At 35.7% G+C, this 20,100-nt stretch overlaps 1 protein-coding gene and 1 pseudogene across 1 annotated transcript in view; one reads left to right on the top strand and one right to left on the bottom strand.

Annotated features, from left to right (window-relative positions):
• The window catches only part of LOC106027768 (thyroid hormone receptor-associated protein 3-like), a 286,224-nt pseudogene that overhangs the window by 208,999 nt on the left and 57,125 nt on the right, over positions 1-20,100 (bottom strand).
• Positions 1-20,100, top strand: part of LOC100717413 (broad substrate specificity ATP-binding cassette transporter ABCG2-like) — a 73,515-nt gene that overhangs the window by 2,754 nt on the left and 50,661 nt on the right. The window contains exon 2 of the mRNA XM_013152686.3: positions 14,740-14,899. Coding sequence (XP_013008140.3) covers positions 14,763-14,899 — 137 coding nt within the window. The 5' untranslated portion in view covers positions 14,740-14,762. The remainder of the gene's footprint in view (positions 1-14,739; positions 14,900-20,100) is intronic.

Genomic DNA, 20,100 nt, shown 5'->3' with positions numbered 1-20,100 from the left:
CTTAAGAAGGTTTTGGAAAAGACTCCAAATGGCATCCCTATCTGCTACTGAAACCTCAGTAATCTTGCATCTTCTGGATGATCTTGCTCCAGGGGTGTAGCAGCCTGTATCGCTGGCTAGATCTATTGTAGAGCCTTCCTCTGGGGGCCACTCAAACTATTAGCTTTACTAGTCACTCCATAAGTGGGCTGGGGTAAAACAGCTAGATGTGGGGTGGGTTGACACCAAAATTTAAATAGTACTATTAGACTTTTATGATTGTGGGGGAGCCAGATGCAACAACTTATACTTTATCTTAGACAGAATGTCTTTTGATGCCTGAAACCACTGGCCTCCTAAAAATTTAACTGAGTAGAGGGACCTTGAGTTTTTGTCGGATTTATTTTCCATTCTTTGGCACACAAGTGTTTTCTTAAAAAGTTCAAAGTGGGTGTTACCGCCTACTCATTTGGTCTAATTAGTATATATCAAATATGTGATGGATCAGTTTGATACTGTGTGGGAGAGAAAGATCCCTTGACCTAAGTCATGGCACAGGGCTGAGGAGTTAATATAACCCAGAGGGAGGACAGTGAATGTGTTTTGCTGACATTGCCAACTAAAAGCAAATTATTTTTAGTCAGCCTCACATGTACCATAAAATATATTTTAATATTGATCAATCCATTGTCACTTATTGTCCTGTTTTTTTGAATTATGTGTCTTAAAAGACCTACAAGTACTTGTAAATTAAACAATGTGAGTTCTGAATGGCATATTTACTTACATGATGAGAGAGGATTACCAGACAATTCTGCCCACATTGATTTACCTAAGGGTACCAGCTCCAAAAAGTCCACATGAGAGTGCTTTAGAGCTTATTGCATTTCTTTTTTTTTTATTTTAAAAAGAATAAAATAAAAAATAAAGGGAATAAAATCCATCAAATTACAATAGAATAAGGTCAATCAAAGTAAAACAATCAAAGCTATATAGTAGTTTAAAACATGATCATGGGATATCAATAATGGCTACCACGCCTCATAATAGATGCCCATATCATTAGACATAATAAAATCAAACAAAACAGAATAAAACCAATCAAAACAAAACAATGAAAATTATACAGGACTGCAATACAAGATAATAAAAAATCAACAATTGCTATCATAATATATCTTGTTATCTTCAAGACAGCTGCTCATGCCATCAGACATTAAAATAAAAAAAAAAAACCCAGAGTAAAACCTAATAAAATAAATGAAAATGATGCAGGACTTCAAAACAAGGTAATTGGAAACTAACAGTAGCTATTGCCTTCCCTTTCTAGACATTTTCTCCCCTCACTTTCACAGTATCTATTGTATATTGTGAATCACACTAACTCCTTCAGTTTTTTATACGAGGGAGGAAACACGATGTTCTCCCACATGCGTCCACACCATTTTACCCATAAGCATTATCTCAAGTTGCATCCATTGATCAACAAGAGCCTCCAGATTATCCTTTATTTATAACTGAGTAGCTTTTCATTGTATAAGAATGCCATAACTTCCTTATCCATTCTGCAGTTAATGGGCATGCTGCCACTGCTTTTTTCTAGTTCCTTGTTGTACAGAGCATTGTTTTCTCTCTTTGACTTTCAGTCTATGAGTTTTCTTTCAAGTTAAATGTGTTTCTTGTATACAGCATATTAATGAATCTTGTTTCTTGATCCACTTTGCCTGTGTTTATTTATTTTGGTTAATTGAGGCCATATGCATTAATGGTTATGAGCAACATGTACTTGGCTTGTGTCTGCCATGCTATTTTCCTGCTATTGGCTCCCCACTTTTCCCCTCTGTTCAGTCAATCTGCTCTGCTTAGTGATTTCTTTCTGCAGCTGTTCCTGGAACCATGGTCTTCTCTATCTGTGTCTAGAATATTCTCCAATACTTTTTGTTGGGTTGGTTTGGTGTTCATGAATTCCTTCAGTTGTTCTTTGTCATGAAAGTATCTTATTTCTCCATTAATTTTGCAGGGTACATCAGTGTGATTTGGAAGTTGTTTACTTTCAGGATTTGAAACACTTCAATCCAAGCTTCTTGACTTGATGATTTGTGCCTTGATTCTGATAGGTTTCACTTTATAGGTGATTTTTTTCTTTTCTCTAACAGCATTTAATGATCTGTTCTTGTGCTGAATTTCTGGACTCTTGATTATTGTATGTCTGCGTGTAGATTTATTTTAGTTATGGTTATTTGGAGTTCTATATGCCTCATCTATCTGCATGTCCAGTTCTTTTTCCATGCTTGGGAAGTTCTCTGCTATTAATTTTGTATTTGTCTTTTTATGACATTTGTGTTGACTCATGCTTTTTCTTGATCCATTATGCCAGTCTGTTTTTTTTTTGATTGATAAATTGAGACTAATTACATTGTTGGTTATAACAGATATATTTTGGCTTATCCTTGTGATATTATTTTTCTGTTGTTGATTGTTTGTCTTCCCTTTCTATTTACTTCCTTGACCTTCCTAGTCACTTCTTTCTATTTCCATTCATTGAGTAGTGGTCTTTGTTACTTGTTTTTAGAATATCTTTCATAATAATTTGTAAGGAGGTTTTGTGGTCATAAATTTCCTCAGTTGTTCTTTTCCATTAATTGTGAAAGATAGTTTTTCAGGGTACATTGACCTGGGTTGGAAGTTGTTTCTTTCAAGATTTGAAATGCTTTGCTCCAAGATCTCATTGACTTGAGGAATTGTTTTAAGAAGTTTTCTGTGATTCTGGTGGGCTTTTTTATGGGCGATTTCTTTCTTTTCTCTAACAGGCTTGAATATTCTGTACTTCTATTTAAATTCTGGAATTGTGGCTATAATAAGCTTTGGTGTAGATTTATTTTGGTCATGAGTATTTTGGAGTTCCATATGCCACAGCTATCTGTATAGCAAATTCATTTTGATGCTTGGGAAGTTTTCTGCCATTTTTTTTCTGTGAACTTATTTTATATAGCGTGTATGCAGACTTTTGGTTTTTCATTGAGTTTGATCAGTCTTAGGTCTTTCTTTGCATCATCTTGCAGGTGTTGAATTGTTTCTTCAAGACCCCTTATTATTTTAAAAAGATCTTTCTTTTCATAATCTCTAAGCAAAATCATGTCTTCTAGCTCTGATATCTTGCTTTCACTTTAATTCAACCAGTTTTGCAAATTTTTAGTGGAATATTTAATTTCCTGCATATGTGCTCAGCTACGTTTTGTGGATTCTGTTTCTCTCCTGTTGGGATTTCATGATTTCCTTTACTTTCCTAGACGCCTTGCTTTTGTTAAATCTATGTCTACTCTAGTTTTGCTGAGCAAGTCCTTCATTGTGGTCATCATCTGTTTTTTTAACCTTAAAGATTATTTCTTCTCTAATTTTCTCTGTAGCTTTATATATTTTTTTTCATTTGCTGCTATCATTCCAGAAAATACAGGTGGGTGGTTTATGATTTCTTCATCTCTTGTTATCTACATTTGTCCTGTGTGAGCTGGAGGTGGTGATATTCTGTTTTGTATCTTGTCATTTTCTATATTTTTATTTTATTTTGTTTTCCTATTGATGTTTGTGATTTTTTTGTAGTAGAAAGCATTATTACTAATATCAAGGCTTCCTTACAGAATGTCTGTTCCTCAGAGATATCTTATAAGTGCAGGTGGTTCTTGGTCTTTGTGTTTGTCCCACAGTGCTACTTTCCTAATTGATTAAAAATGAAATATTGTTATCTGTTTGGCTCACCACCCAGTCTTTTCATACTGCAATATGGTGATAGTTGTGATTTGAGACAATCATGCTTGTCATACAAGGGAGAACTACTGATTACAACAGTTATAACATCCTGTCTAAAGCAGTACAATTAGCCATAAAAATAGCATAAAGGACAGCTTAGAACCTAAGAAAGTGTGCTAACTATTAATCTGATACTCTAATTATAGAGACAAGATCTACAGTTATATAATGAAATTCAACCTAATCCAGGAACTCATACATAAATTGTTTCCCTTTAATAGAGTGATTTCACCTTGTGGTGGCAAAATTTTTGAGGGATAGAGGACAAAGCAGAGAGATAAGTGAAGAGAAACATAGTAGAATCAAGGCTGGAGGACAAAAGGAGGAGAGGGTAGAAATGAAAGAATGAGTGAGAAATCAAAAGATTTTCAAAGTGAACAAGAAGGAGTAGAGACAATGTTCACAACATGAAAATATCAGAAAATATAGAGTGACAATTAAGCAGAATAGAGCAAATAGAGCAGAGCAAAAATAAGGGTACAGATGTAAAAAACCTTAAAAAAAAACCCTCAAAAAACTACCAGATAGAAAAATGAAAATGAAAAAAGCAAGCAAGCAAACAAACAAACAAAAAACACAAATGAAATTTCTCTGGTTTGTACAGTTCCATGGTAGTGTTGTGTCAGATCTCAAATCTGTTTTGTAACCAAGCTATGCCTATAGTAAGATTAGTCCTGGATTCAGAGATGTTCTTGGCCTCCTGACTGGGGTCAGAATCTTCAGCCAATAGCTTCTGTTACTCAGTGGCCCGAACTCTCCCTTATGCTGTTTGTCTCTGTGTTACTCTCCTAGTTGCTGTGGCATCTCAGTTAGGGACAGCGCAAGGCTTCTTCCTGTCCAGTGTGTATTTGGCTCCTCCCAGTTCTTGCACAGCCTTCTCTGTTCTCCTTATAGGGGTTCATCTGTCTACTTGTGCCACTTATTGCAGGGTGGGGTGGGCTGAGGTGCTGTGGACTGACTCTCTGCTCCTGCCACCTGTGGAGGCAGTCCCACTTTGGTCTTCTCTGCCATGAGTGTAGTAAAACTCTGCCACTAGTTGCTGTGCTGTGGCGTGATGTTGCTCAAATTCTGCATGGAACTAGTGACAGGGTGGGAGTGGTCCTACTATTCCACTTACTACCTTCATCCATTCGGTGGCACCACTGCTGATGCAGCTGCTATCCCTAACCTCACTGCCTCACGGCTTCTGCCACTGCCACGGAGACAGCCCAAAGATACCTCATCCTGCGTCTATCTCCGCTCCCCTAGTGATTTAAATCTTGCACACCTGTGTTGCTCTTTCCAGTCACTGACCGCAGGGCAGTAAGTGTTATGCACTGCTTCTCCTGAGACCTTGGCCTTATTGCCTGTAACAACTCTAGTTAGCTACTGGGGATCACAAAAAACCAAACCAAATTAAAGCAGAACAAACCAAAATGCAAAAAATGGTGACTCTTTAGGAGAGAGGCGTGCTGTTGAAATTTGCTGACAGGCTGCCACATCCTCTTTGTGGAGGAAGGCTAACAAGGCAAGGGGCTTTATATTCCAAACCTATCCTATTTGGCTTGAGTTGTCCACATTCTTCTGTTCATCAGTTTCTTGGAGAATTCTAAGTATGGTGATTGTTGCTCGGCCCACAGGTGACATTGCCACTGGCAGCACTGTAGGCTGGATCGCCATTTTATAAAGTCCTATGTCTATGTTTTGTTTCATTTATAAGCCTCTTATTTCATATTGATTTTGGCTTCAGAATATATGTCGTTCATTTCCTCCCATTACCTGTGGGTTTTTTTGGTTTTGTTTGTTTGTTTGTTTGTTTGTTTTGATAATCTCTGAGTAGTTCCAATGTGGCTCCTTCTCTATTCAGCCATGTAGAATTCCCTTTCAGAATACTGGGCTTTAAACAGATCAAAATGCCTCAGCAACTCCCTCTTTGAAAAATCTCACTTTGCATGGGAATTCCCTAAAAATCTGAAAGTGGAACTACCATACAAGCCAGAGATTTCATTACTAAGCATATATAGAAAAGAGTCACTGTATGAGAGAGAAATCTGAACTACCATGTTTATTATAGTACTATTCATAAATGCTAAAGATAGCAAACCAATCAAAATGTACTTCAAGGGATAAAAGAAATATGTTTTACATAACCAGAGATATTATCTCATCATAAAAAAAGAAATTTCATAATTTTTTGAAGTGGGACAGACTTGGAGGGCATCATATTTAGTGAAGTAAGACAAACACAGAAAGACAAATATCGTATGCTCTTACTCACATACGAAATAAAAACTGCAGAACAACTAAAAGCATTGGAAGTTTCCCAAACCGTATACATGACTAATCTTTGAAGAGATTGAGTTGCTAATTACTCTAATTAAATCACTACTCTAATTGAGTTCCTAATTACTTCTATTAAATCATTACACATTTTATGCACATGACAAATGATTATATTTCATCCTAAACATGAAAAATTGTTACATGTGTCTATGTTAGTCACTTTCCTGTCAGGACAACTACAACACAGTTGATTGGCTGCAAGGCAGAAGTGTCATGGTGGAAGGGCACAGAAGAACAGAGTTTAATCCATGGAAGCTGGGAAGCAGAGCGCAGGGAGGAGACAGGAAAGTATATACTTTCCAAGTTCTGCCCACAGTGACCTGCCCCTTCTGATCAAACTTCACCTGCTAAGAACACATTCAGCTATAAATTCATCAGTACCTTGATTCTACCAAAATCTCCATCTCTGACCACATGAGGCTTTGTAGTGGCATTTTTTTGTTGTTGAAACAATATTATCCTGCACATGGTTCTTAAAACATTCGCTGTCTTATTATGCAAAATGTTTTAGTAAATCTCAAAGAGTTAATAAAGTCTTAACAAGCACCAAATAGCTAAAACGTCCAAGTCAAAAGACACTTTCTTAGAAGTCCCCAAATGAATAAAGCAGGGAGGAGCCCTTTTATCAAAGCAGGAGCTTTCATAGGAATTTACTCATTTCACCACTTAGCTTGTATAGGCGACTTCTGGTGATTTCCTGGGAGGGTTTAAATCCATTTTTCCTATTGAATTGCTACAGAGTACTTGGCTTTTAAGAAAACTGTAATCTTTTCAACAACTACACTCTCTTCAATCTGAACTTTGGAGGTGCTTTCTATCTGTCCAAACCAGACAAAAATTCACATTCTGGTAATATTTTTTGCCTTTGATTGTCATTGTAAATCTGTTTAGAAGCAGTCAACTGTACTCAGGCTGCTTGGTCAACACTTGGCTACCTGGAAATTTCCTCTGTGAGATTCTTAGTCCACCATCCTTAATGTCAGTCTCCCACAATCTTGGAGCCTGGGAAGAACATATCAATTTTTGTCAGAGTCTAATACACATGACCACTATTGCAGATGTCAATGTGGTGTTTATTTCCAACTGAAGTTCCATGAACATAGTCTTTTCTGCCCAGTTTGGTTGACATTCTGGTCTTCTGAGCTATAAACATAAATATCCCCTCAACTGTTTTTATATCATTCCAGAACTTCTTTAGCCCAGATCTTCAAGTCTTTTCAAACTTATTTCCACAAACTCATTGCAAAGGCTTTCGAAACGCATGGCTCACAGCTATGAACCTGGTGCCAGTACCATTTTCTTAGGTTGTTTTAGTCTCTTTCCTATTGCCAGTTCACAATGCATGACACAAAGCTTAATGGGAGAGACTTTGGTTATGCTCACAACTTTGAAGAATTCAGTCTATGTTTGGTTGTCGAATACAGAAACAGCATGATGGGTGGTTATGGAATAGGAAATCTGCTCAAACCATAGCAGCCTGGAATAAGGGAAAGAGGCAGGGTGGGAGGCAAGAATATAGCCTTCCCATTATACCTAAATGATCCAATTCTCCCAACTAAACTTTATGTCTCAACAGCACATTCAACTGTTAATTCATTGGTAAAGTGTAGTTTGCCGAAGGTCCAGAAACTTTCCAGAAGTTGCCACCCCTGTACATATTAGACATTTGGGAGACAACTTAGATTGAAATTATATCAGTCTCAATTCAAAAAATTACTACATCTAAAATAACTACATTTTGAAAAAAAAGCTATTTGAAAAACCTACCAAAAAATAAATTTATGTATGCAAAGGCTTCCTAGTAAAATACATAAGAGACTATGCTATTGTATATATAACAGAGTCTAAGCATGTTAAGTGGAACGTCTCTAAAGTCACAAATAATTTCTGTTCTGAGGGAGGCCAGTGATTTAGCCTTTCTAAAACTATAAACATAGAAATGAAGAGATAGTTGAAAAGTAGAGCAAATTTGAGACAATGGGGCTGAATTTGGCATAGGCTTGTATATTAACATTGAGAGTTACTGGAATCATCTTCTAATTAATGAGGTTCTTAGAGAATGAATGAATAAATGAACGTCAGTGGGAGGTCAGAAAATGCATTCATGAATTTCAATAAGTACCCTAGAGAAACAGATACTTATGTGGCTTCATTTTTCAGCCCAAATAGAGCCATTTCTTTACTACCAGACATGGTAAGTGTTGCAACACTGCAATTTCATTAACAAATCAATAGGGATGAAACAGGATTTATTTTGACTTTGAGTTGCCCTGTGCATGGTACCAGAAACAGCAAGTAGAGGTGGTGCCTGGGGTAGAAGTGGCTTTACAGTCATTACTCATGTAAAGATGAAGTTCTGTTCCTGTGAATAGGTTGTTAAATGAATTGTCTGCCAAATGAAGAGTTCTATATATCATGTACATTATGATATTCAGAACAAAGCAATGGCAAAGAAAATTTGATATCTTTGATTTTATTTGCACAACTCTCACATGCAGTACTGTGATATATATCAGAACATAAAAAACAGTGCTGTATTGCAAAACTCTTAGAAATTACAGTATACAAACAATGTATGGTACACCAAAAAGAAGATATTAAAGCTTTATAAACATGATATACAGAGCTTTTCAGAAAACAAAAAATGGATCCTAAGTCAAGGATATGTCATTACATCCAATTAATTGTTGGAATGCATTGCATGTACCTTCTCTTTTGACTACTTATTCCGAATGGAATTTGGGATAATTGTATCATTCATAGTGATCCACATTAAAGTTCAAGTATTTACTGTTAATTTGTTAGGTACCAAGTATTAAATGATTTCCTACATTTACAAATTCCAGAGTCAGTGGAGTGTTTTAAATGATAACTTTTTGGATATAGAAGAAATTACTCAGAGATTACATTGTTTTTTGGCAGTTTGGTTATACTATTTTTGCAAGTGGTTCCCATGAACTTTGAAGTTTCATATTAGTAGAGCTTCATTCATCTGTGGATTCATACTTTTACCAGTTTTGGAAAATACTTAGGCGGTATTTCTTTAAATAGAAATTCTGCTCTGTTTTTCCTCTTCTTTCTGACCTCCAATTGCACGTTTACCAAACCATTTTCTCATATCCTTTATTTTTTTTATATACTTTCATGTTGTTATCTTTTTCTCTGGAACTTTTTAATTTTCTGAATTTCTTTATCATGGACACAATTTCAATCACTTAAAATAGCGTTTTTCTTTGGTCTATTTTTTGATAAGGTTTCACTACGCAGTTTTTTTTATTTTATTTAAAGAGAAAAAAGAGGGGCTGGGGATTTAGCTCAGCGGCATAAGTACCTGCCTTGCAAGCAGGCGGTCGTGAGTTCGATCCCGGGTACCGATAAAAAGGAAAAAGACAAAAAAAAAAAAAAAGAGAAAAAAGAAAAAAACAGAAAAAGGGTAAAAGTTATACAGAATTCAGAAAAAATAAACAGTAGGAAATCACTAGTTAATTACATATTGTCATCTTAGAAATAGTTGTTGAAGTTACAAAATTAAAGCATATAGAGGGGACTTTCAAACAGTGAGACTGCAAACAGTTTTGCTCAATGACCCAACAAAACTCAGTAATATGGTTATCTATCTTATACACTTAAATATATATGCAGTTATATCTATTAGAGAACTTTCTTTTCCTTTCTTTTGTACAATGACAATTACACATTTTGGGTTTTATTACTCCCACAGTTCTTATTACTTTTTTTTTTTAAGAAAGTAAAACCAAATGTGACATACTAGGACAGAGTCAATCAAATCAAAAGGATGGACATGATACATAATGTAGAAACAAAATACAAGGTGATCAACAATGGTTACCATAATGCCTCTTGTTATCTTAAAAAGAATTGACTATATCATCAGTTATAATAAAATTGAACAAAACAGTAAAGAATAAGACCAATAAAACCAAAACATTGGAGACATTAGAGGACTTCAAAAGAAGATAACAGTCAACCAGAATGGGTGTCACAATGAATCTTATTGTCTTCATAGTCATTGCTTATACTTTCAAACTTGCTACTATCAAGCATAACAGAATAGAGGAAAATCAGTCAAAACAAGATGGTGAGAGCAATGGAGTTTCAAATCAGGTTAATAGGAAATCAAAGTGGGTTACTATAATATATCCTGCTATTTTTTACTTTTTCCTTAATTAAAAGGATAAAAATGGAAAAGTAGATAATAAAAAGGAAATTGAGATAAAAAAAAAAGAGGGCATAACAACAAAATAATGCAGGTCAAAACACAGCCATTTAAGCAAAATATTGTTTCAACACAAGATAATGTCAACATAATAGTAGTTACCATAGTGTCTCTTCCCTTAAAATCTTTGGGTATAACTGCGTATACTGTAGCATCAAACATATCAAGGCAATGTAAAACCATTCAAGAGAATGATAGTATTACAGGGTATTTAGAATCAACTAACAGAAAATGAACAATGGTTTCTATATAATCTCCTTGTCTATAAAAGTTTTTGTTTATATTATCACATATAATAAAATCCAGTAAGATACAACATGTTAAAACCGATGGAGACAGAAGAACAAAAGCTTGATGGGACTTCAAAACAAGAGGATATTAAATCAGCACTACCTATTATGATGTCTTGTTTTCTCCAAAATGGCTGTTCCTACCATCCAACCTTCTCTGCCTCATTTCTGTTGAGCTCTTTTTCTGTCATTAGTTGTCAGTTTGTCCTCTTCATTTCACTTTCTGCTCCATTCATTGTGGCTACTCTGCCACTGTTTCTGGAATCTTGGTATTTTTCATTTTTAGAATATCCTGCAGTAATCTCTGTCGAGTTGAATTGGTGGTTGCAAATTCCCCTAGTCCCTCTTTATCCTGGAAGCACCTTGTTTTTCCATCAATTTCTAGGGACAGTTGTGCAGGATATATCAATCTTGGCTGAAGGTTATTATCTTTCAAAGCTTGAATTATTTCCCCCCACGCTCTTCGTGATTTGATGGTTTGTGCCGAGAAGTCTGCTGTAATTCTGATGGGTATTCCCTTGTAAGTGATCTGTTTCTTGTCTTTGACGGCTTTTAATATTCTGTTCTTATATTGGATTTTTGGAATTTTGATTATTATATGCCTGGGTGTAGCTCTGTTTGGGTTGTAAGTGGCTGGGATCCTGTATGCCTCATACATCTGAGTATCTTTACCTTTTGCTAAATTAGGGAAAATCTCCTGGATTATTTCTGTGAATAGCTTTTGTAGTTCATTTGTTTGAGTCCCTACTTCTTCTTTTATGTTCTTAATTCTTAAGTTATAGATCCTCTTATCATCTTCTAGTCTTTGTATTATGCTGTTTGTCTTCTTGTTATTTTTAAGAAGTTTTTCATTTCATGCTCCCACCTTATAATTCTGTCCTCCAGTTCTGATAACCTATCCTTAATTTCTTTTAAGCTGTTATGCCAGCTTTCAATAGAGTTTTTACTTTCCTGGTAATCTCTTTGAGCCTGCTTCACGTATTCTATGTTTTCTCTGTTTTCTCCATCAAACAATTCTCCCCTTTTTTTCTGTTCTTCCATTCCACCATCTGTTTTTTCTTGGGTGGTGCTTAGCATTTCTCTAACTATTCTACTTATTTCTTGCTTTATTTCATTAAATACTTCATTTTTGAACTCATCTATGAGGCTCCCGAGATACCACTTTATGTCTATTGGTGCCATGTCTGATATTGCATGTTTTCTGTCTTCATTCTCTTTTGCATTTACCTTTCCTGGTTCAGTGTTCTCAGGATTGGGGACTGAGGATTCTTTCTTGTTGCTCCCTTTTCCCATACTTTTTGTTCCTTCCATACAAGCGTATGTAGGAGGCCCAGTTTTTTTGGGTTTTTTTTGTCTTTGTCTGTTACAGTTTGTTTGAATCTGCCAGCTCGGTGTTCCCGCCCACTGCAGTGTACTAGGGGGACACAGACCTGGGCAGCCTCTGCTGGGCCCGCCCCTCCAGTTCAACCTACTGAATGTTTCACCTCTAGGGTGCACCGCCAGGTGCAGGGACCTGATTTGGGCTAGCCTACTGGATCTTAGTCCGCGGCATCACTAGGCCAAGTGCTCCCCACCAATCCTGCTTGAGAAGGGAATATGCAACTAAAGTCATGGCAGGGCCCTGTTCCGGCTAGTCTGCTCATTCCCAGAATGTCCTCTGTTGGAGCCTCATAGTCGAAGAAAGGGTCTCCATTTCTCTCTGAGTGAGAAGTGACAGCCAGTCCTGCTGTCAATGCTGTTTGGTTTGTCGATTCAAGCTCTCAGAGCTTTCATGCATCTCTCTCCTTGCCGTGCGGATTGGGACGCTGTATCCGCAGCAGGAAATTCAAATCGCGGCTTCCAGTGGCATGGGATCCAGCTTCTGCACTGAGATTTTATCTGTTCCTGTTATAGCATCAGGATTGCATTTCCAGTTGGTTTCTCTCAGCTTAGTTCATTCCTGGGTCGGCAGGGTACATCTCCCCTCACATAGGACTCCTCACACAGCACCGCTCCTGGATTCTAAACTGGTAACCTCAGAGAGCCTCCCTGGCTGCTGTTATTTGTCCACCATGTTTTCCCAGAAGTCACTATGCAGTTTTAACTGACCTTGATCCCACTTGAATCCCTGACTGAGGTTGGACTCATGGCAAACATTCTCCCTCAGCCTCCAGAGTATTGAGGTTATAGTTGTGAGCTACCACATCCCACTGTGATTTTTCATCACATATGTTTTTTATGTACCGTTCATTCCTTATGTTGTAAACTGCTTGTGTAAGCTTGTGTATTTAATTTTTAATCTTATATTGTTTTTAAAATGTAATCTGTTTATTAGGCAATAATCTATGTTTTACTATTTTCTTGAACATATTAGTCAGTGTTATTAATAGGATCATTTGATAACTCCAGGATGGGTTGCCACTTGCTCTATTTGTCTATTTTCATTCTTGGAAATTTAGATCTTATTTTCTGTATCGTAATTTCAAACTGAAATTCTTATTTATGTATCATAATTTCAGACTGAAAATGTGGACATCAATATCTTCTTTGAGAGAGGATTAACTTTCTTTTAGCAAAGACTGAACAGATTACCATGAAGAGGAAACAGAGTTGTGGCTACTTTCAGTCTACTCCTACTTCAGCACAATTGTATTTGAGATTTCAAAAAGCTTTGTGTTTTGAGGAATCTTAACCTTTGACTGGGCTTTAAGTCCAAACTTCCTCTTCTTAGATGAAAGACTTGAGTTATTTGCTAAGATATTTTACAGTACTCATGTGAACACTTCTAACATCTTCTGAGTGGTGGGTTTTCCTTAAATTTTCCCCACATGGGCACAGTTTGCCTGTGCAAATATCAGGATGGGAAAACACAAAGTGCTGACCTGATTTATGGCTTGTCCTTTCTATGCAGGATTTTGGTTCTTCGAGTTTGGGAAGCTTTGTTTTCTTTCATCAGAGAGCTCTTCCCACAGAATGTTCTCATGTTTGGTCTGCATCTCTGTGATTGTTCCTATGAGCATGATTAGGATTGAAGCTGCTGGTCAAACACACATAGCTGCATGGATAACTTTGACTTTTAAAAATGGAAGTTAGTTTATTATAGGTTGTATTTCAAACCTATTTCACTAGCTCAGTTCACCTAATGTTTACTATGAAAATTCTCTCTATTTGAGTAGAGATTTTCTAAGTCAATATTCATTTTCCATGGGATCTGTATTAATTTCCCCCTTTTCAATCTTTATTGCATGAATTTTGTTTTTTTCTTTCTTTTTCTATATAAGGATACATAGAAGTTTGTCAATTTTGTTTATTCTCTCAAAAAACAGCTTTTTTGATTCATAATTCTTTGTATTTTTTAGTTTAATTCTCTTTAAGAAATCTTTCATTGCATGTTTCATGAAACATTGTAAAAATTTTTTATAAATAATGCTCATGTTTTTCTTCAAATTTTTGTGAACTTTATTGGTTGCTCCACTTGGTCATCTTAATCTTGATTTTATTTCTTTCTGGAAATTAGATATTGTATGTTTGCCAGTTAAAGAAATGATTGTGTCCTTGAAAATCATTTTGGAGTTCACTATCTTAGCTTATTTAAGGCATATAATACCCACAGGTATAAGGTTAGGATATAGAATTTCAGAGAAATTGCTCCTGTTCCTGATGACTCTCCTAAATTCTTTTTGGTACTAACAATGTCATAAACTCCCAAATTAAAATAAAATACAGGTGGTGTGATGATCATGTAGTCCTCTCTTGAATACAAGCCATATCATTAGGTACTTTACAAGCCAGATTAGTCTAACAGCAATATTTTTCATCCTTTATATATTTTGAGCATCATTTATTGTCTGTTTAAATATTAGTTCCAGTTATGTTTTAGGAATATAACATTAACACTGTATGTATGCAAATATACATCTGCCTCCTATTATGAGTACAAAAGTGTTTCTGTGGTCTGCTTATTGAAAACTCATTTACTTAATAACATGCATTTTAAAATACATTGCTTTAAATGTACTGCTTGGGATTTACAATCAACTTTAATGGAATTCTTCTCTAATTCTTGCTTTTTCTTCAAAAGATGCCTTCCAGTGGTAACTAAGTTTTGTATCTTATTGTCACAAGGAAACCCCAGTAGTCACCCTGGGATGACCTCCAGTGAACTGAAGAGACACATCAGAGGGGCTGTGTTAAGTTTTCGTAACATCTGCTATCCAGTAAAAGAGAAGAATCGTTTTTTATTTGGAAAGAAAGCAGTGGAGAAAGAAATATTATTGAATGTAAGGTATGTATTTGATCTTTTTAAAAGAGTGCTTTGTTGATCTTCCACGAATTATATAGGTTTTCCATATTACCAATAATGTGTTGTGACCTTTTGTATCCTTGTATATATACAGATATATGGGCACATAATTTAATATTTTTGGCTAATCTAGGGATGAAGTGATAGAATGACTTTCGTTTTGTCATCAAGACATTTTTTAAAAAGTGTTAAACATGTATATGTTATAAGATGAGTGGAAGAAAAATTATAGTACTTATACACTATGGACTAGTACTCTGCTACACAGAAGGATAAATAAGTCATTTTTAGGAAAATAGATGCACCTTGAGACCATGATATGAAGTGAAACTATCAGATACATGAGTTTAAATACTTAGAGTTTTTCTAACATGAGAAAAAAATATAAATGAAGAGAAAAAGAAGAGATAGTATGGTGTAGGGGCATAAGTTTTGCTCCAAGGGAAAGATGATCAGGAGATAGACAAGAGAACTAGAAGGAAAGGGGACTAGAAGGAAAGGGGGTGAAAAAATATTGAGATGTAATTTGTACATGCCATGGCTCCCCACAAAGAATGTAATCAGTATGTAATGCAGACATGTACTTACAAAAAGTAAAAATTGAAAAGCTAATATATATATGCATATATATAACTTCTGGTCCATTTCACAGTGTATATTTTTTAATACTGACTCTTAAACTCAGGACCTTGCACTTGCCAGGTAGGTGCTGTACCACTAAGCTTTATCTCCAGCTCATTTTGAAGGATGGAATTAAGCTTTATATTTATTTATGAATAGATACACACATGCACACATGTATATATAAAAACCTAATAGCTCTCATTCGTTCACTAATTCTTCTGATTATTTACACATTTTCAAGTTTGTGAAATCTTAAAATAAAATTGACTCCTACAGTCTTAATATGCTTGCTAATCTGCCTAGCCCGTTTTCTTATTTGCTAATATAAGCACCTTCCAGGCTTGGTCATTTCCTCAGTTCTCCCACCCCTTTCCCTCTGTAACTCACGTTTTTGGGCGTGGCAGTTGCTGCATCTCCACACAGAATTGCATCCGTTGTCCATTCAGAAAGGAGGGAATGAGTAAGTCTAGCAGGAATTATTCACAAGATATTTCAATGTGAAATAACAAATAGGAATGGAAGTAATTTTTATCAGACAGAACTGCAGCTTTTGTTCAGTAATGTTATTTCCTCCTCCTCCTCCTCCTCCTCCTCCTCCTCCTCCTCCTGCTACTCCCTCTTTCTTCCTCTTGTCTTTGCTCTTCTTCATTTTCTCCTTCTTCATTTGAGAGAGGATTTCTCCAGGCCGTTAAGGATGGCCTTGAACTCACTTTGTAACCCAGCCTGGCCTCAAACTCTGGCAGTTCTCCTGTTTCAGACTTCTGAGTGCTGGCCTACAGCCGTGCGCCACCACATCGAGCTATTTCCTTCTTCTTGACTTCCACCTCTTATTTGACACATCTTACTTTTTTTCTTAAAAACAGTTCTCATTTAGAAAAATTGGGAGATTGATTTGTTCAGCAAAATTTGAATGTGCACAGGCACCTGACAGTGAACAAAATGACCCGTGACACCCAATGTCCTCTTGTTCTCAGAAATCTTACAGTGTAATCTACTTAAAAAGTTGAGCAGTTTCCTTGTAGTTTGCACCTGTGTGTGGATCAAAAGACACAACAAAACCTTGATCTGGAGGGCTGCAGGGATGGAGAGTAAGAATGTGCAGATGTTTTGAATTGAAGGTAGGGAGGTAGGCAGTGCTCGACAATGGCATGGATGTTTCTTGTCCATAAAAAGACCAATGATTGACTGTGATCTACTGAAGTGAACTGCTGTGACAGGGATTCTTATGGTAAGTTTCAAAATGCTTTTCAAATTGAAATAATTCAATTTTTTTTCTTTTTTGCTGTTTCTTGTCAACTGGGGTTCCGTTCAGATTCCTTGATTATGCCTGTGTATTCAGTTCTCAGTGTACCACGTGTTTGAGGAAGGGATGGAAAGGGAGGTGGAAGCATTGGGTCAAGTTTTCAATGGGGATTTTACAGTATGACATGAAGAAATGCAGATAAATATTGAAAAGCAATAAATGAGACTGGGAACAGCTTAAGAATGGGTACAAATCAGTGGAATATGGGGAAAGGATACCATGGAAAATGTATATCATAAACTAGACCGCAGTCAAAAAAATTTTCTCATCAAAGGCCAGATATCAAAAGAGTTTCAGATTTTTGAGCTACACATCTGTGTTGTGAGTGAACTCCACATTTGTAGCATGAACTCCACAACAGACATGATGTGACTGAAGAGCATGGCTTTGTTTGGAACACAATTTGCATGAATAGGGGAAGCTGATGATCTGTCTGATGTGCAGATCAATGAACTAGAGTGCAACTAGAGGAGAAGAGAATTTACTTTTTAAATTTTTAAATAAAAAAAGAATAAAAATGATCATACAGGATTTCAAAATAAAATAATAGATCAACAACAGTAAATATATTGTGTATTATCTTCAGAGAAGTTGATCAGATTACAAAATATAGGCATGAAAAAATGGTCAAACAATTAAATCACAACCATAATTTATGATGAGCTAATGGGCATTAGTAGTATAATTATCTATATATGATCTTTTGCCTTCTTTCTTTTCTCTTTTTTGCCATCTCAGTTCTTTCCTTTTCAGCAGTTTCTTCCCCTTTCATCTTTACAATAGTATTCTACATGTTGGATCTTATTTAATCTTTCAGTTTTTTACACTAGGGAGATAATACAATGTTTACATATGTGAATCTGATTTATTTCACTTATGAGTGTGGTCTTTAGTTTTATCCTTTTACCTGTAAAAACCTCAAATTTATCTTCTTTGTAACTGGATAGTACTACATTGTATAAAAGTACCACATCTTTTTAAAATCTTCCCTCAGTTTGGGTTGTTTCCAATATCCAGCTTTTACAAATTGTGCTTCTATAAACATAAGTGAACATATATAACTGTGGTATGTTTTTACTTTTTCTGCAAAAATACCAAGAAGGAGAATAGCTAGGTCGAATGGGACCTCTAATCCTAGTTTTTGAAGAATCTCTACTCTGATTTCCACAGTGGTTGCACCAGTGTTCAATCCCATCAATAATGGTGAAGGGGTTCTTTTTCCTTACTGCCCTACCAGTATTCATTATTAGTTGATTTCTTGATGATAGCTATTCTTTCTGGAGTAAGATGCTCTCTCAGTGCTGATTTACTTGTCATTTTATCAATGATCAATGACGGAAAATATTTTTTCATATATTTATTTGACATTTGTATTTCTTCATGAGAAGTGTGTATTCATCTTCTGTGTCCACTTTTAGATTGAGTCTTTGAATTTAGGAGGCCTGAGTTTTTTCAGTTCTTTATATGTCCTCAATAGAAGTCTTGTCTGAGGAACAGCTGGGTATATTCTTTTTATCCACTCTGTGACTTTTCTTTCACTCCACTGGTGACTTCTTTGGATGTACAAAAATTTTTTTAATAAGGTGAGATTCCAGTTGATTGTGTGAAATACTTCCGTGCAGTTTTTTTTTTTTTTTTTTTAATGGGTACCGGAGATCGAACTCACAACTGCCTGCTTGCAAGGCAGGCGCTTATGCCACTGAGCTAAATCCACAGCCCCCAGTTTGGTTTTTCTTAAGGAACTCTTTAGGTACTTCTATGTCTCCAAGCTATCTACCTACTTTCTCTTTCAGTAGATTTAGTGTTTTTGTTTGATTATTTAGAACTTTGATTCATTTTTACATTAGTTTAGTTCATGATCATAGATAGGGGTCTACTTTTATTCTTTGGCATGTGGAGACCCAATATTTCTAGCACTATTTATTCAAGAGGCTCTCTTCCAGTGAACATGTTTGGCAGTTTTGTCAAAGATATAGTACCTGAATGTCTTTGCAGTTTTGCCTGCATTTTCTAATCTGTGTTCCACTTATCCTCAGGTCTGGATTTTTTTTCAGGTCTGGATTTTTTGCCAGTACCATGCCAATTGCATCACATTATCTTTGTAGTAGAATTCCAAGTCATGCATTGTGATATCTCTTGCCTTGGCTTTGTTGTCCAGGATTGCCTTTGCTATTCTGAGTCTCTTTTGGTTCCAACTGAATTTTAGGAATGTTTTCTTTACATCTATGAGAGATGGAAATGGTATTCTAATTGGGATCGCATTAAATCTGCATTAACAGTTTTGAGAGTATGCCCATTTTCATAGAGTTGGTCCTTTGTATCCACAAATAAGAGATAATTTACCATTTTCTGATATCCTCTTCAATGTTCATCTCAAGACTATCATAATTTTAAATATATAGATATTTTATTTCCCTTGTGAAACTGGTTCCTGTGTGGCATTTTTTAGCTTGCTACTGTGAAGGATGTGGTTTCCCTAATTTCTCTCTCAGTGAGCTTGTTATTTGTGTACAGGAATGTTATTGATTTTTGAATATTGGCTTTGTATCCAGCTATGCTACTGAATTTGGTATTAAATCTAGACATCTTTTGGTGGAGATTTTGGGATCTTCTATGTAGAGTATTATGTTGTCTGCAAATATTAAGAATTTCACTTGTTCCTTTGTTATCCTTATTACTTTTATTTCTCACTCTTGTCTAATTGCTCTGATTAGTGCTTCCAGAACTACTTTGAACAGGAGTGGTAATATTGGACATCCTTGTTTTGTTCCTTATTTTAGAGTGAAAGTTTTCAGTTTTTGTCCATTTAGTAGAATGTTGGTTGTTGGTGTGTCATAGATGGCTTTCATCATATTGAGATCGAGACTGTTTATTACAATTTTCTCTAGGCATTTAAAAAATATGAATAACTGTTCAACTTTATCAAAAGTTTTTTATGCATCTATTGAGATGATCATGTGATTTTTGCCTCTGTTTGTATTGGTGTAGTGTAATATGTTTAGTTATTTGCATATGTTCAGTCATCTCTGTATTCCGGGGATGAATCTCTATTGGCCATGGTGTATAATCTTCTTGACAATTTGCTGTATTTCATTTGCTAGTATTTTATTCAGGATTTTTGGATCTGTGTTTATTAAGAAGATTGACCTATAGTTCTCTTTTTGATTGGGTCTTTCTCTGGTTTTGATATCAGAGTAATACTCCAGGAATAAGTTAGAGAGAATTGCTTCCCTTTCAATTTCATTAAAAAGATTGA

The sequence above is a fragment of the Cavia porcellus genome, unplaced genomic scaffold (assembly GCF_034190915.1).
Source record: "Cavia porcellus strain 051 isolate PalLab524CR breed Dunkin Hartley unplaced genomic scaffold, mCavPor4.1 scaffold_4, whole genome shotgun sequence".
Lineage (NCBI taxonomy): Eukaryota > Metazoa > Chordata > Mammalia > Rodentia > Caviidae > Cavia > Cavia porcellus.
Note: the sequence above shows the minus strand (reverse complement) of the source record. Positions and strands in the feature narration are given on the sequence as shown.